The 15,192-nt window shown below is 52.6% G+C and overlaps 4 protein-coding genes across 4 annotated transcripts; 2 read left to right on the forward strand and 2 right to left on the reverse strand.

Annotated features, from left to right (window-relative positions):
• Positions 1-1,878: 1,878 nt before the first annotated feature.
• On the forward strand, positions 1,879-5,721 carry BDQ94DRAFT_182369 (uncharacterized protein; the record flags this gene model as incomplete). The annotated part of the gene is made up of 5 exons (XM_026774129.1): positions 1,879-3,848; positions 4,207-4,208; positions 4,273-4,720; positions 4,794-5,074; positions 5,114-5,721. The coding sequence occupies 5 exons, from the start codon at positions 1,879-1,881 to the stop codon at positions 5,485-5,487; spliced, it is 3,075 nt and encodes a 1,024-aa protein (XP_026622392.1). The 3' UTR covers positions 5,488-5,721.
• Positions 5,722-6,976: 1,255 nt separating this feature from the next.
• BDQ94DRAFT_182373 (arylsulfotransferase family protein) lies at positions 6,977-8,944 on the forward strand. Its single transcript, XM_026774130.1, has 3 exons — positions 6,977-7,504; positions 7,555-8,667; positions 8,732-8,944. The coding sequence occupies exons 1-3, from the start codon at positions 7,124-7,126 to the stop codon at positions 8,897-8,899; spliced, it is 1,662 nt and encodes a 553-aa protein (XP_026622393.1). The 5' UTR covers positions 6,977-7,123; the 3' UTR covers positions 8,900-8,944.
• Positions 8,945-9,159: 215 nt separating this feature from the next.
• On the reverse strand, positions 9,160-9,892 carry BDQ94DRAFT_173891 (GPI anchored serine-threonine rich protein; the record flags this gene model as incomplete). Its single annotated transcript, XM_026772235.1, has 3 exons — positions 9,160-9,448; positions 9,521-9,619; positions 9,690-9,892. 3 exons carry the CDS (start codon positions 9,890-9,892, stop codon positions 9,160-9,162), a joined length of 591 nt encoding a protein of 196 aa, XP_026622394.1.
• A 223-nt stretch (positions 9,893-10,115) lies between these two features.
• Positions 10,116-13,642, reverse strand: BDQ94DRAFT_182375 (NEDD4 family E3 ubiquitin-protein ligase; the record flags this gene model as incomplete). Its single annotated transcript, XM_026774131.1, has 10 exons — positions 10,116-10,686; positions 10,742-11,137; positions 11,183-11,320; positions 11,369-11,662; positions 11,721-12,954; positions 13,008-13,141; positions 13,201-13,306; positions 13,367-13,405; positions 13,490-13,512; positions 13,623-13,642. The coding sequence occupies 10 exons, from the start codon at positions 13,640-13,642 to the stop codon at positions 10,587-10,589; spliced, it is 2,484 nt and encodes an 827-aa protein (XP_026622395.1). The 3' UTR covers positions 10,116-10,586.
• Positions 13,643-15,192: the final 1,550 nt, after the last annotated feature.

Here is a 15,192-nt window from a genome sequence, read left to right on the forward strand (position 1 = left end):
TGTGGGCGGCAAAAGACCCCTGCGAGAAGCGGTTGTTAGCGCGGACAATACCCCGGCCATCCATGGCCCAGTCCAGGCCCGGCATCACATCATGGCTCCACTCCTTCAGGCAGTGATTCGACGTGTCATCCTCTTCCATCAATAATAGCAGCAGCTGTAGCAGCACCACCAGCAGTAGTACTACTTACTAGTACTGTAAGTTAGCAAGCATCTCGCTATGGATGGTCCTTTTGTCGCCCGGTTTATGAATGGTCCATCACTTTCCTCCCCTGTCACAAGTAGTCACTCACATTGTAATCATGATGAGAGAATAATCCCATCCCATCTCTCTTCTGACTGACTGACTGACTGACTAAACCCAGCACATCTCTTTCTTTGCTGCCTCTCCCTTGAATACTACTTCCACTCCCGTATCCCGGGTTCTTCCTTCTTCTCCCAACTTCTTTTCCCTACTTACCCTTTCCACTCAACCAAAATCCTTCGTCTTCCCAATTAACCTTTTTTCGCCTCTCAAACCGGTTTGGTCCCTGGTCGGATCCCCGTAAGTATTGAAATTCCCCTCCCATCGGGTTCCTAATTATCTCCCAATAGTCGTCTTTTTCTTAACGGTATTTTCCCCTCCAGGTTGACCTGAACAACTACTACAACCTCAACATCACCATCAACATCAACATAATTATTCATGATTATGGTTATTATTCGTGCTGCTATTACCACAACCGTTTTCTAACCCGACAACGTCCGCCCTCTTTCGTCTCCCTTGGTACTCCTCTTCTCACACCCTCCCATCCTTTCTCCCTCTCTCTTTCTCCCAACCGTACTCTCCCTCCCTCCCTCTCTCTCTCTCTCCCTCTACGACACCCTCTCTCTCTCTCGATCCCCCTCTCTTGGGCTTTGTTTTCTACTAGCTTCGGGTGCTATTCTTCTTCACTCGAACTACTACCACCATCCATACCCACTAGATAACTAGTATCTACCACTGGTTATTATTAATAGATTACGCCACCGCCCAACCTACCATTCCGTGGGAACTGGGAAGGGTTGCCTGCCCTCTCTTACTACCACCAACCATCACCACTGCTACTGTTCAACCCAGCATTGCCTAGCCGTGGATCCGCTTCAGCTGGCCTCCCCTTCCCGGCGTGCATGTGACCTGCCTGGGAAGGAGGTTCCTCTTTAGGTTCTGCTTGATAGTTTGACGCTGTGTCTTCCAGATCTCCGACCGGCCTTTATTATACTCGGCTGGTCTTTGTTCACAGCTTTTTGGTCGCTCCCTCCTGTCCTGTCCTGTTCCTTCCACCCCCAACTTAATCTGTTCAAACTTGGGTCCCAGAAAGCCCGGACTCTTATCATCGATAACTATCCTCATACCTTTTTCGACCAATCCTAGTTGCCCTTCCAACTTCCTTCCCCCCAGTCTGATCCAATAATCTTACTTCCTCGCGCAGCAGCCTTGTTGCATGCTTGCACTGTCGGAGCTCCGGCTATCCGTTTCTTGTTGGGGCTTCCCCCCCGTGTTTCCTTTCCTCCCCCTTGCTGGGTTCCCACCGGTCGCAAACGACGACGTCTGACCGATCGGCGGCAACCTTCATTCCCTCGTTGCCTGCTCTTCATTTTCCTTCATTTCAACCCCCCATCGTTCTCCCCCGGATTTAGATCGCATTTGCATGCACAGGTGCATGGGGTCTGCGTGGCAAACAAATTTGGACTGTACCGTGCCTCTTACGTGGCGCCTCTAACTTGTCGCATTCCCGTCGCATCGCGCAGATCCGACTCTCTCTCTACATTCTTCCGCGCTCAACCTCGCATGGCATGTTTCGCCTGCTTCCTTGGTCCTCTGCTATCGGGGGCAACAAGGTGATGGCCGAGGAGCTTAAAATGCTCTCGACCTCGCCGCACTGCGCCGCGTCGGGCGTCGGTGGCCTGCCATTACCGCAGTTGAAGCGCAAACGCTCTGATTCTAGCGATTCCGCCTCCGCTCGAGATGCCCCGGTCGCAACCAAGCTGCGCGCCGACGATGCGCCCTCAAAACCCGTCAGCTTTCAGCAAGACCCTTCGCTACCTGCTACCAGCGCCGTGACGGTGTCGCACCCAGCTGGGACGGACGGTCGCGCCCAGCCGATCTCGGAGTTGTCGCATTCGTCGCATTCTGGTCAAAGCGCGACTACAAATACCTCGGAGATAACGAAGCAGAACGGCACTTCCCCAAAGATCGACGCGGACTCGCTGCGCGAGACCCTTGAAGCGCAGCTGAGTCTGGAGGTGTTGTTGAAGCACAATGAGCTGAGGCTGATTGATCAAGAGATTGCCAAGTGCCAGGTTGCACTGGAGCAACTCCGTCGATGTGCCGAAATACCGTATCCGGGATCCAGTGTGGCAGGCTATTCGCAGTCGGTCAGCAATGGTACGGGTGCTGCGGTCTGGGCTCCTGAAAATGGGCCTGCGCCGCAGTCGCCCGCGCCATGGGGTGTCGTGGAGGGTCCTTACTCTCGCCACTACTCTAGATGGCTACTACCTGATCCTCGATTCGACGGTGGCGAAGTTGAACCCGAGACTCCTCTAAGTGGGCTGCCTCTGATGGAAGGCCGCACGACGCGGGGGAGTTCGGGCGATTTGGGCTCGCTGGCTGGCAAGACACGACCTCAGCGTGGCTCGGCAAGTGCTAAGCTCCAGGCTCTGCCTAACGGTTACCCAGCGCCTAAAGACAAGGCGGGTCCCATGCTTATTCGACGAAAGTCGGATAATGTACTCGTCAAGCTGGTATGTCTGGACTGCGGTCGGGACAATTTCTCCAGCACTCAAGGATTCATCAACCATTGTCGCATTGCACATAGTCGGAATTACACCAGCCATGATGCAGCGGCAATGGAGTCTGGCAAGCCCGTTGAAGTCGACGAGGCTGGTGCCGTTGTTGGCGGCCGGGTGGAGAGCGTCAGTGCAGCAGGCACAGGCGGGTTCGTCCACCCGCTGATCCGGACTGCACATGGCATTGAGCCGTCATCCAAGACACCGTCCTCTGCGTCTGAAGCGGCGGGCGATAACGCAACTCCCCGGAAGCGATCCTGCCCGAGCCGACGGGCATCGACCGGGGTGGAAACTCCTCGTGCGGCTGCCCGTCCCCAGTTGGAAAATCGCCGCGGCACACCTGTTGCCGCTGCCGCTGCCGCTTCAAGTCATACTTCGTTCCTGGGCTCGCCCGCCACCCCTCACCTGTCGTCTCTCATGCAGTCCCGGGGCGTGGGGCTCGACCTTGATCGGTTGGTCGGGGAGGCAAAGACGACGGTGGATCTTGACGAGTACTCTTCGGACGAGGGCGAGTCAGACAGCGAGTCTGTAGCACCACCGGAAGCGATGAGTCACGAGCAGAAGGCGGCTGCAGTCCGTGCGGGCAGGCAACCCATGCGGACCACGGCCTCGCAGACTGCGCCCCAGCGCCCGGGCAGCCGCAAGGGGCTCGATAAAACGAGTCACAAACCTTTTTCCCTTGAGTCATTAACCCCGACCAAACCTGTTCCCTACCAATCCCCCTATGGAGCGGTGTCCCGGCTGCCGCAGCTGGACGGGCTGCGAGAGATGGACGGGACGGAGCCTTCGTCCAACCTCAGCCCAAACACAATCGAATCAAACCAGGCGCCGAGTCTCGTCAGCGATGACGACGATTATGAAGCGGCTTCGGATTCGGAGAGTCCTGGGCCTAGCTCGTCAGAGGCGGGCGATGCGGAGGAGGATTTCGGTCATATTGGAGTGGAGGACGACGAGGACAGTACGACGTCCACGACGGCGCCGGAGGCCAAGTCGGACATGGGCATGTTCCGGCGCCGGAATAAGAAGAAGAAAGAAGGGGTCATGTCGGCCTCACTGGGACCATTGAGTCGCAGCCGGGATGAGAAGCGAGTGAGCTTTGCGAGCCCGGATGCGAGCCCTGCTAAGGGCAAGAAGGATAGTCCGCGCCGGCCTAGCGGACGATAAACGATAGAACTGCACGTGTTTAATGTATGAGGATACTCTCCTTTCTTTTCAATGTATGGAATTTAGGTACTTGATAAATTGCGGTCAGGAATTTTGCGAGCGGCCGGGGTTTAAGGATGATTTTAGTTAGCGATGGCGGATTACGATGATGATTAGTAGACGCCTGTATTAAATTCTTGATTATAATTATAGCCTATTTTGTAGGGAACACTGGAAACTGAGATAGCAAGTAGAAAGAAGTATGGAAGAACCCTACCGCTCGGAATCGGCCAGACCCTCCCGCAGCTCCTCTTCCATTTTGAGTTATCCCAAACAATCAATCACAACCATTCATTCATCCATCATCCATCTATCCATCTTATCTCCCAACCAACCACCAAATAAACTCTACAATGGACCTCCACCTCCAATCCATATCCCCCCAAACCTTCCAGCATTTGCTAGAAGCCTACCCCCAAACAGTGAAATCTCTCGCCCGCCGCAAAGCCAGCGCCAGGATCAAGCGCAAACCAGCAGCGGCAGCAGCCCCAAAATCGAAGCAGAAATCATCCTGGACATCTACAGGCGCGCTATCAGCAGCACAAGAAGGGTATATCCGCACTGAAGCGGATGAGTTCTTGTCGCTTGATGGGTTCCGGTATGAGGGGTTACCGGGGGTAGTGGCTGCGAGGGCGAAGGGGAAGAAGGATGATGGGTATGAATGTGGGTATTTGGAGAAGGAGGAGTTGGTGAGGTTGGTGGAATGGAAGATGTATGTATATTCATTTCCCCTTCTCTTTGTAGTTATTGTACTTTATGGGATATGATGTACTGATTGGGAATAGGAAACATGGTACTTTTCGCCCCGCATTACTGGGCTTGATACGTTCGAATTCGGAGGCTGTAGTCAAAAGTGCTACGGGGGAGGCGTTTAGAGCACTTAATAAGGAAGGTGATGAGTTTCCAAAGGAAGCATTAGATATTCTCACGAAGGCGTTACGAGGCGTGGGAGTGGCTACGGCTTCTTTGGTGTTGTCGCTTGCTTCGACTGCTGATGTACCGTTCTATAGCGATGATGTGTATTTGTGGGTTTGTATGGAGGAGGTTCCTACTTCTGCTGACACTGGTTCTGGAGAGGCTGAGGCTGAGGCTGAGGCAGAAGCAGCAGATAGACTCAAAAGAGGGGTTTATAAACGGTTGAATGGCGAGTTGAATGTCAAGTATACGATGGGGGAGTATCGGGGGTTATGGGAGGGGGTGAAGAAGTTGAGGGAGAGATTGGGTCATCAGTCAGAAGGAACAGTGAAAGGAGTGTCTGGGTTGGAGGTGGAAAAGGTGGCGTTGGTGGTGAGGCATTATACTTTGTTGGGAGGTGGTCATAGTGATGATGTTGATAAGAAGGTATCAGAGGGAAAGAAGGTGGAGGAAGAGGAAGGAGAGGAAACGAAAAGGGAAAAGAGAAAATTGGAGGATGAACAGCCAACCGAAGGCAGACGGAGAAGCAAGAGATTGGACAGTCGCAGGATCAATCCTGCTTGATTAACGGAGTATCATTGAATGAGGTTGAAATGATGGTGGTGATAGTGGGAGATTAGGATCCAGTCGCCATCAGCTGCTCCATTGACGTGCATGAGATACGTCGTCTAGTTCGGGCTCGGCACAAATCGCCATTTTGGGTCATTTATGCCAAAACTAGATGAGCTAGGGAATCTATATTTACTTCTTGGTAGATGAAATCATTTAAGCAAGAATTGATGAACCAAATTGCATAGCACTATGTTTATGACCTACTTTGTAGTGGCCCCCGCAAATATGTGAACTTGAAGCGGGTCTAAGCTCCTTACTGTATAAATACGAATACGTGCTTAGCATCATGCCAAAGGTTCCCCCGACAATTGATGAATCCACAGAACGACCCACAACCAGGATTTTGGCCGCGGAGGAACGAAGTCCCCTAGAACAAGGGGAGATGTAGATACATACCAGACTTCAACGGGCCAAGGAAGCTGCAGAAGGACTACATTATACCCATGGTGAAGATGTCATGCATGCAGATGACTGCCATGATTTGGTCTTGGATTGATCTGGTCATATTGAATTCATTCATTACTTTCGGTGTAGCTACCGGTCGGGGCCTTCTGAGCCTGATATTAACAACAGAAGATGTCTCTGCATTTACATCACTTTGTTAGAAATCAAGTCAGGGGATATCTAGTAGCAATGACCCTGAGATGGAGAGAGAGTGCGTTGATCTATGATCACGTGAGTAGGATCAGCCAAGACGCATTCAGCAGTTCAGTATTCAGGGGTTTAGATTTAAACTGGATTCATTCTCGGCACTGAAACATCCCCATTAATTGCTTCAACTATACGATCATTCTTGGCATCATATGCATTCCGTTTTCGGTTGGCATTTTGAAACTCCCTCTCCCTTCTGTCTCCCCGATGGCAAACCGGTCCTTGGATGCAGCAACAGGTGGGAAGCAAAGAGATTGCGCGGTTTCCAGATTAATGCTGCCTGATAACTGGTATATTATTATCCATGATCCATTTCGCCATCTGCGACTCCAGTGGCGTGCATAGCATACGTATCCTACTGTCACCTGTCCCAGTTGGGGCACACACACCTCTACTCCATACTATCTCTGAGGATCGCTGCATTCGCAACGCCATCCGTTTTCAGAACTTGACATTCATTCAACTCACTTTCTATCTATTCCGTGCTTCTCATTATGACCGACGCGATAAGGTTCTCCGACTCCGAATCCTTGGATGCTCCTCATCGCATCCCACTATAATTGGCTTTTTCCACTGTCCGTCCGCGTGGTTCTCCACTACTAGCGCTGCCACCAGTGGATCCGCCTTCACCAATTTATCCTGAAATGCCAACATGCCTACGAATCTGTCATCCGACTCCAGTCTAGCGCTGCATCCACACGAACGTCTGGGGCCCGGCTAACTTCTCTCCCGTCGCTCGTTGGGTGGCTTCGGTCCATGATTTGCGACTATCCGCGTCATGCTCTGTCCCACCTCCTAACTGCCCGCCCACTCGCTCTCTCCGTTTGCAGCGTATGGCTTTTTCTCCGTCACCATGCACGACTTTCTCTTCCTCTGGCAGGCTAGTCTTCCTCCATCGACTACTACCTGCCCTGTCGTGCTTCTCAATTTGCCGTAGATGGCCGTGCTGCTGGTTCTCTGGGCCCTGTGGCCCATACTGGCATCGGCCTTCTCATGGCATGGCCTCTGGTATGACCTGGGCTTTCTGGGACCTCATCCCACGCTGAAATATGAGTCCTTTGACCAGGAGTCTCCCGAGGTCAATGTCCTGCGCTGGGACCCGCGATGTGAAGAGGGCTACGTCTTTCTCAGCCCTCGCGGTCATTCATACCCAGACCCGGGGCCGTTGGTCTACGACAACCAGGGCAATCTGGTGTGGATCGAACGGGAATTCGGCCAGATCATGGACCTCAAGGTCCAACACTACATGGGGGAGGATTATCTGACATTCTGGGCGGGAGATGACGATGGCACGCGCGGACTCGGCCAATACTACATGGTGGGTAGCTATCTGCATGACTGGCATCGATCGAAGCTTATCCGTGACAGCTAAATTCCTCCTACGACGTCGTTTACATCGTATCCCCCGCCAATGGCCTCACCGGCGACGTGCACGAATTCAAAATCACCGACCAGGGCACCGCGCTCATGACCATCTATGACATCTGCGAGGCGGACCTTAGCTCCGTGGACGGACCCGAAGACGGCTGGATCTACGACGGACTCTTCCAAGAGATAGACATTGCGACGGGCGAGCTGCTATTCGAATGGCGAGCGAGCGATTACTACGACATCGACGAATCCTACTACCCCCTCGGCGAAAAGGGCTCCGCCCCAACAGCCCATGACGCCTACGACTTCTTCCACATCAACAGCATCGACAAACACCCCAATGGAAATTACCTTGTGTCGTCCCGCTACATGCACACCGTCACCTGCATCAGCCCCTGGGGCGAGATCCTCTGGGTGCTGGGCGGGAAACGCAACACCTTCAAGGACATATCCCCGGACAAGTCCGCCACCGGCATCACTTGGCAGCATGACGCACGCTGGCAGTCCGACACGATCATCACGCTGCTTGACAACGGAGCGCACGAGCATTTAAGTACTAGAGACCACACACGGGGGTTCATGATCGAATTAAACTTCGACGACTGGACAGCCAATACACTGCATGTCTACGACAGTCCCGGCTCCTTTAGCAGCCACTCCCAGGGCAGCCTGCAGGTGCTTCCCCGGACGGGCCATGTCTTCATCGGCTGGGGCAAGCCGTCGGCGTACACCGAGTTCACTGTGGACGGCGAAGTGCTGTGCGACTTTCACTGGGGGCCGCGCGTCTTCTTCTGGCTTGGATGGATCAAGTCGTACCGCGCGCAAAAGTTCCACTGGGTGGGCAGGCCGCGAGTGCCACCGGATGTGGCGGTCGACGAGGCGGGTGACACGGCATATGTGAGCTGGAACGGGGCGACGGATATTGCAGGATGGGTGCTGCAGCGGGCGAGTAACTCCAGCGCGGGAGAGGATGAGTTTGAGAGTGTTGCGTATACGCCGAAAGAGGGATTCGAGACGCAGGTGGATTTGATAGGGGAGGGATATTTCCGCTTGATGGCGGTGGATCTGGAGGGGAATGAGATGGGAGTGACGAGGGTGTTTGAGGGATGCGTAAGTTACCACTACCCTGGTGACATAAGTACAGTACAGGATGATGCTAACGTGATATGAACAGCAGATAACTGATATCGACGACGACGGCTCAAGCTCATTCTTTGTATTCTCCGAACGAGCATTCCAATGGATGCTCGTAGGGACATTTACAGCAGGAGCAGTGGTAGTAGGAGCATGGAGGGCGAGGAAACGCATACAGTCGATTTTTGTGAGATATTTTCGTTATTGATTGAATACTAGATACCCATATAGCAATACACATATTCTTTCTATCTTTGAATACATAACCCTAATATACTACTTTATATCACACACATACTACCACAACATATTAACTCCTCCACCACCTTCCTTCCCCATTAGTATATAATTCTAACATACATCACACTCCCCATTAAACCCAACCCAACTACTAGTACTCACTACTTAGTATCACCACCTCCCCACCCACCCCATATTATACTACCAAGTAGTAAGTAGACATACACTCTAAAACAAAGCAACAACCAACCCCGCCAACCCCATCCCCATCCCCATCCCCACCTCAGAAACCAATCCTCCCACAGCAACAACACCCCCCGAAGAAGAAGAAGTACTAGCCGCCGCCGCCGCCGCCGTCCTACTACTCGTCGCCGACGCGGTACTCTGAACCGAGCTGGACGAGCTCACCCTCGTAGAAGTCGAATACAGCGAGTTGGCCTCCGCCGCATTACAATACTCCATTTTCTGTTGGTCTGCGGAGGTGTGGTTCGGGTCGGAGGGGCAGTCGTTATAGCATCTTCATACAAGGATACATTAGTATCACAGGTATATATAGAAGAAAGAGAAAGGGTAGGTTTAGGGTTCATACGTAAGCATATTCTTGCTCTGCGTACACAGACACGACCAGTCATTCTGTGAACATTTGTCCATTTGGGGTTTCATTTGGGAGAGGCAGGCGTCGAGGATACTGTCATTGTTTCATTAGTATATATATGGGGGTGGGGGTTTATTTGCGGGAGAGGGGGGCATAGGCATACTTCTTCGCGCATTGCTGGTATGCGCTGGAGCTATCGCTGTCGCTGTCGCTGCTGCTACTGCTGCTGGTGGAAGTCGGGGCTGGGGGTTGTGCGCCTGTCCCTGCTGCTGCTACTGCTGCTGCTGCGCCTGTTTCTGCGGCGGGCGTGGCGGCGGAGAGGTAGGCTAGGGTGAGGGTTAGGAGGTAGAAGATGTTGAGTTGCATTTTTGTTTTCTTTCTCTCTTTTTCTCTGATTCAAAACTCTTGTTGGTAGTTGGTAGAATGTAACTGGTAGGATAGAAGGGTATATAGTAGTATAGTATATATGGAGCGAAAGAGTGATTAAAGAATACTACTCTGTGTCGTGGAGATGGTATCAGTCTTATATCTTCCATCTACATAGTAATATGGACATAAGTACTACAGTAAGTAGATACTAAAGCAGGTGGTAGGTATTGACCCGCCCATTATTGGTGGCGTATGATATATCACATACGACTCTCTTTCCAGGTACATGACTTGGGAGTTTTCCAGACCTCCAGACCGGTTCTCTTGACCAAATTGGTTCCGCATCGAGTGTTGAGAATGGGAAGAATACTGTGCTTCTTGGCTGCCTACCAACCTAAATATCGGTGAACATCTGAACATCTGAACATCTAAACATCCGAACATGGTGAATAGTATTCGACATTCTACTCCATACACCTCGCCCAATGGCTGCGGGCGCCGCAATAATACACTATATACAGTTCACTAAGCCCACTGCCGCCCTGCCTGCTAACCGAACAATATATCGACGAAAAGAGATAGTCCACCCTCGGATCGTCTCCTCGCAGGCATAGTCCGTAACGTTGTTCGGACACCATGTCTTGCCTTGCGTCGATGATAGAGGTCATATGCAATATCACCCATCACCTGTCTACTCTTGTCCAAAACCTAATGTCTCCTCCACAGCAATGGACAGCTTGTGCTCCAAAACGTCGTGCGTCTTGTACGGCGGCAGATCCAGTCGGTTGAAACTAATTAATCAGTATTAGTATGACGCTGTATTCATGGGGATGTGTCGAGACTTACCAGGTGTGCGACTTGGGCAGCGCGATCGGATCGCCCGACTTCTCAATGGTGAACCGTCTCGGTCCGTCCGAGCCCTGCAGATCCTTGAATCCATTGACCGGAATACGAGACGTTCCCGTGGTGAACTGCAGCAGACGCGACTTCTGCTCCGCATCCCAGGTGCGCACGATCTTCCAGAAGTTCTGGATCACCTCGTCCTGTTCCTGGTATCCGCGGTAATCCGTGTGCTTCTTCCAGTCATCCACATCAATGTCCGCAATACCGCCGATCAGCAGCTCCAGCTCGCGCTCGTCGAACACGTTGACCAGATCCGCCGGAATCAGCTCGTTGAAACCCGACATGAATGCGTTGAACTGCTCCTCCACCCGCTTCACAATCTTCCACTCCGTGACCAATCTATTACCGTTAGCTTTGCCAACAACTGTAGCAGACAATACTCACTCTACATATTCGCCCTTGTTCTCGTTGGTAACGGGAATGTCCCGGCCGCCGGGCTTCAGATCGATCGTAGTGCGCTCACCGAACTTTTCGTCGTCAACCGAAAAGGTCAGCTCGATGATGCCCTCAATGTCGTTCTCCCTGCGCAGCGTTAGAATTGATCCATGTTATCGTTGGGGACAAACATACAAAGTCCACGCCAAATTGCGGTGCAGATCTTCATCCACACCCTCCATGTCCTGTAGCGACACCTTCTTCCGGAGCATCATCTTGTAGAACGCTCCGATGAAGAACGAATCGAGGAAGCGCCGGTGGAAGATAGCCAGCCCGACCACGCGTCCAATGAACTTGAAGTAGTTCAAGTGCTCGGGGTTCACACCCGAGTGAGGATTAATTTGCAGGGTATAATTATCGTGTGCAGAATACTCGAAAAGACAATAGAACGGGTTAAACATTTCGTGCGAGAGGAGGAAGAAAAATTCACTATTCAGTCAGTATTTCAGCCATTCTCACAGCTAGAAGGAAGGGGACAAAAGCCTACCGGGAAAGACCACCGTAATCGAGACCGTCTTCACCATCAAACTTGATCATCAAACGCTTCTTCAGATCCGAAGCGCTCTGCCGCATGATCTCGGCGTACGAATCCTCAAAGATGTTGTTACGCCGCACCTTCACGTGGCACTGGCCGGACATGATGCGCAGCGCGGGCTGCGACCGGAAGTAAATCAGCTTGCGGCGGAAGTCACGCTTGTACTGCGGCACACCCTGATCCAACGACGACGGCAGCCGGGGGTCATCCCACGTGGTGGTCTTGGTGTTGTGATCCACAAAGTACACGCGGGCCGTATTCGTCAACCGCATTTCCCATCCACTGGGCAGAGGGCCCAGCTGAGACACTGGCTGCTGCTGGATCGTCGTGTTGCCCCCGTTGGCATTGTGTCCGTACATGCGGATGTACTGCTGTCGCCGAGGATCAACCCACGTAGTTGTCCGGGTGTTGTGGTCGACAAAGTAGGGCCGTCCCTCGGGTGTCGTCCGCTGCTCCCATCCGGGTGGGAGCTCACCAGTGCCTGCAGTGGTAGCTCCCGTGGCCATCATGGACACAGCACTGGCGCTGCCACCGGCCGGCGGGGTATGGGCCTGCTGCGGTTGCGGTTGCGGGCTCTCCTGCAGATTTGGCGAATTGGCCCCTGTCCGGTCTTCCGGCAGCATCCGGCTCTGGTGAGCGCGGCGCTCCAGTTGCATGTTGGCCTCGCGCTGTGTGCGTTGCGTTTGCTCATTATAGTTCGATGACGGCCGGGTCCAGGTGGTAGTCCGCGTGTTGTGATCCACATAATAGGTACGTCCCAAGTTATCCTCCCGTCGCTCCCAGCCAGCTGGCAGCCGACCCTGGCTGTCCTCGAAGGAACTGAGATTGGTGCGAGAACCTTGAGGGCCGTTTGGAGGGGGAGCGGGGCCGCCATTGACGGGGCCTACCGTGCTGGTCGGTCGGGTGGTTGAGGGGACTCGTTGAGGATGGAGCGACACGTTCGACGCGGCGGCGGACGGCTCGGCCTGACCTGGGCTGACGGAAGGATGCGAAGCAGACGAAACCTGGGGAACGAGCCCACTGGAGGTCGACGACTGAGCATGTGAACGATGCAGGCCATTGGCCTGGTTCGGGATCGGGGCGCTGAGGTTGGTGGACAGGTTGATAATAAGCTTTCCGTGCACCACAAGATTATCGTTGGACTTCTTCAAATCCCGGGTGAGCATTTCTACAAGGCGCGAGACCGCTGTCAGTATCAACGACCGGGAGATGGGGCGGACCATCAAGCAGGTCACTCACCATCGCCACCCATTTGTAGATCTATAACATCGCCAATCCGCACATTAATCACCCCGAGGAAACCTTGGTCCTTCTTCTTGAACTTCTTCTGGTCAAAGATCTGGATTGCGAGGATACTGTCTTCATTGACTCGGCTGATGGGACCGGTGATTAGTGTCGGCCCACGAAGACAGACAATCCAGCGGGTCCTTACAGGTCAAACATCTCATTCCAGTAGGGGTTCAGCGTCTTCTTGATCACTGACGTCGTGTGGGTTTGTTCACCCCCGACGGTGGCCACAGCGAAGGGATCGGGAAAGCCTATCGACAACGCAGATAGTCAGCTGGTAGTTATCCATAAATTCAAGTGCGGGGACGTACGGAAAACATCGCGCTTGTATAACCCATCCGCTGCGATAACTATTGAACAAATCAGTCAGTCTCGAATCGTCCCAACCATATCCCATCGAGACCCTTGAGGATCCGCCGCCGAATCAAGCTTACTTGTGACCCGAAGATTTGGTTGCCTGCAAGTCATCGATGGTTAGCATCCTGCCAGTAGCACCACGCACGCACACAGAAACGACTCTGATGTTCAAGACATCACGCAAGGGGAGAATCCGAGGTATGCACATACGCTGGCAGGTTGGAACCCATCCTGGAGGAAGGGAACAGGCAGACAAGTGACGCGCCTCTAAGTGCAGCAAACGGCCGATCCGGATAAGCCTCAAAAGGTAAATCGCGGCGTGCGCATCCACCGCCGTCGACAGGCACGGACACCGAACAGCAGCGGGAGGAAAGTGGCGTCAGGCGAAAGTCGTGGGGGGAGGAGAGGAGGGGGGGTTGAAGGGAAAAGCGAACGGTGGAGGGTGGAGAGCGAGGGGAGAGGAGAGAGGTGGGCACGGGGGAAGAGAGAGAGAAGGACAATAAAAGTTGAGAGTGACGATAACCAACGGGCCGAGTAAAGGCGTTTAGATGGAGGAGGCGCGGGCAGTAAGTCGTAGTTTAGTGTCTTCCAGTCAGTCAGTCAGTCTGCCAGTTTGGGGCTGAGCAGGGCAGTCCTGACGTTGCGCTTTGGGAGCCAATCACGGGGCCGCGAGGGGTTCGACCGGGAGGTGCAGCCACCAAGCAAGTAAGTTACTTAAGTAAGTCACTTCACTAACCTAACTCACTCAAGTTAAGTCAAGTAGTACTTCTTAGTCAAGCAGGCCAGGCAGAGAGAAAGTCGTGGGACTTTGACCCGGGGCACAGGGAGGGGAGCCAGAGAGGTTGGCGCGGGCAAAGGCGGATCTTCTTCCTCTAGAACGGGTTCCCGGTTGTGTGCTAGTCAAGTTAGTTGGGAACGAAGCCCGTCTGGAAGAGTCCACGAAATGCTCCAGCAACAATCAGAGGGAAGAACTGTGGGTTTTGTTCTGGTGCTTGTTCCGATGGTCGTGGCGAGAAAGGGAAAGGAGGGGGAGGGAAAGAGAAGGAGAGCGACTAACTAGTAGTAACTAATTAACTAACTAACTAGAGACGTCAAAGCAGCTAAGCACAACTTGTCTAGTCTCTGTATGTACTAGAGGCAAGTAGTAAGTAGTAGTGATGATAGTAGGAAGTAGCACGACTCTCTTCTCTTTCTTCACCGGCAGCAAGATGTAAATTGATCTCTACTGGTATAAACCGTGAAGAGTGCTTGTTCTTTGCTTCAATCTGATATTTAACCCGTAATCTAGTAATTGTGCTACCGTCACTACAGAGTCCAGACTTAGTCTAGATATTGATGATTTCCCTCCGATCGCTTTTGGGCTGCCCGGAATTCCGCCCAAAAAACGCAGCCCCGCGTCACTTTTCAATACTGATACTCTGAATGGAAAATAGTTAAGTAGATGCCTACTTTGCATTTTCACAACTCTGCACATACTGTAGTCGATAATATGTATATCCCTCCCCTCAAGGCAGCCAGATTCTTCCCATCCCATTCCCACTTTCTCCTATCTCCCTCCATGGAAAATCACACTTCCCCTCCCCCTTCTGCTGCCTCTTCTTCATTCTCTTCCAACTTAAAACTTACCAATCAATGAATGATATTTCACACCATTACAGTCCATTACACAAGCACAGTGGGGCGCAATACCCAAGGGAGGAAAGAAGAAAAAGAGAAATAAAAAGTAGGAAAAAAAATTAAAATAAAAGAAGCGATATGATTCCCTCTTCTCTCTTCGCTT

This window comes from Aspergillus welwitschiae, assembly GCF_003344945.1.
Source record: "Aspergillus welwitschiae strain CBS 139.54b unplaced genomic scaffold BDQ94scaffold_37, whole genome shotgun sequence".
Classification (NCBI taxonomy): domain Eukaryota; kingdom Fungi; phylum Ascomycota; class Eurotiomycetes; order Eurotiales; family Aspergillaceae; genus Aspergillus; species Aspergillus welwitschiae.

Coding starts and splice junctions, on each gene's coding strand:
- BDQ94DRAFT_182373 (XM_026774130.1), top strand. CDS start 7,124: ATGGCCGTGCTGCTGGTTCTCTGGGCCCTGTGGCCCATACTGGCATCG. Junction 7,505..7,554: donor GACTCGGCCAATACTACATG/GTGGGTAGCTAT, acceptor TATCCGTGACAG/CTAAATTCCTCCTACGACGT. Junction 8,668..8,731: donor CGAGGGTGTTTGAGGGATGC/GTAAGTTACCAC, acceptor TGATATGAACAG/CAGATAACTGATATCGACGA.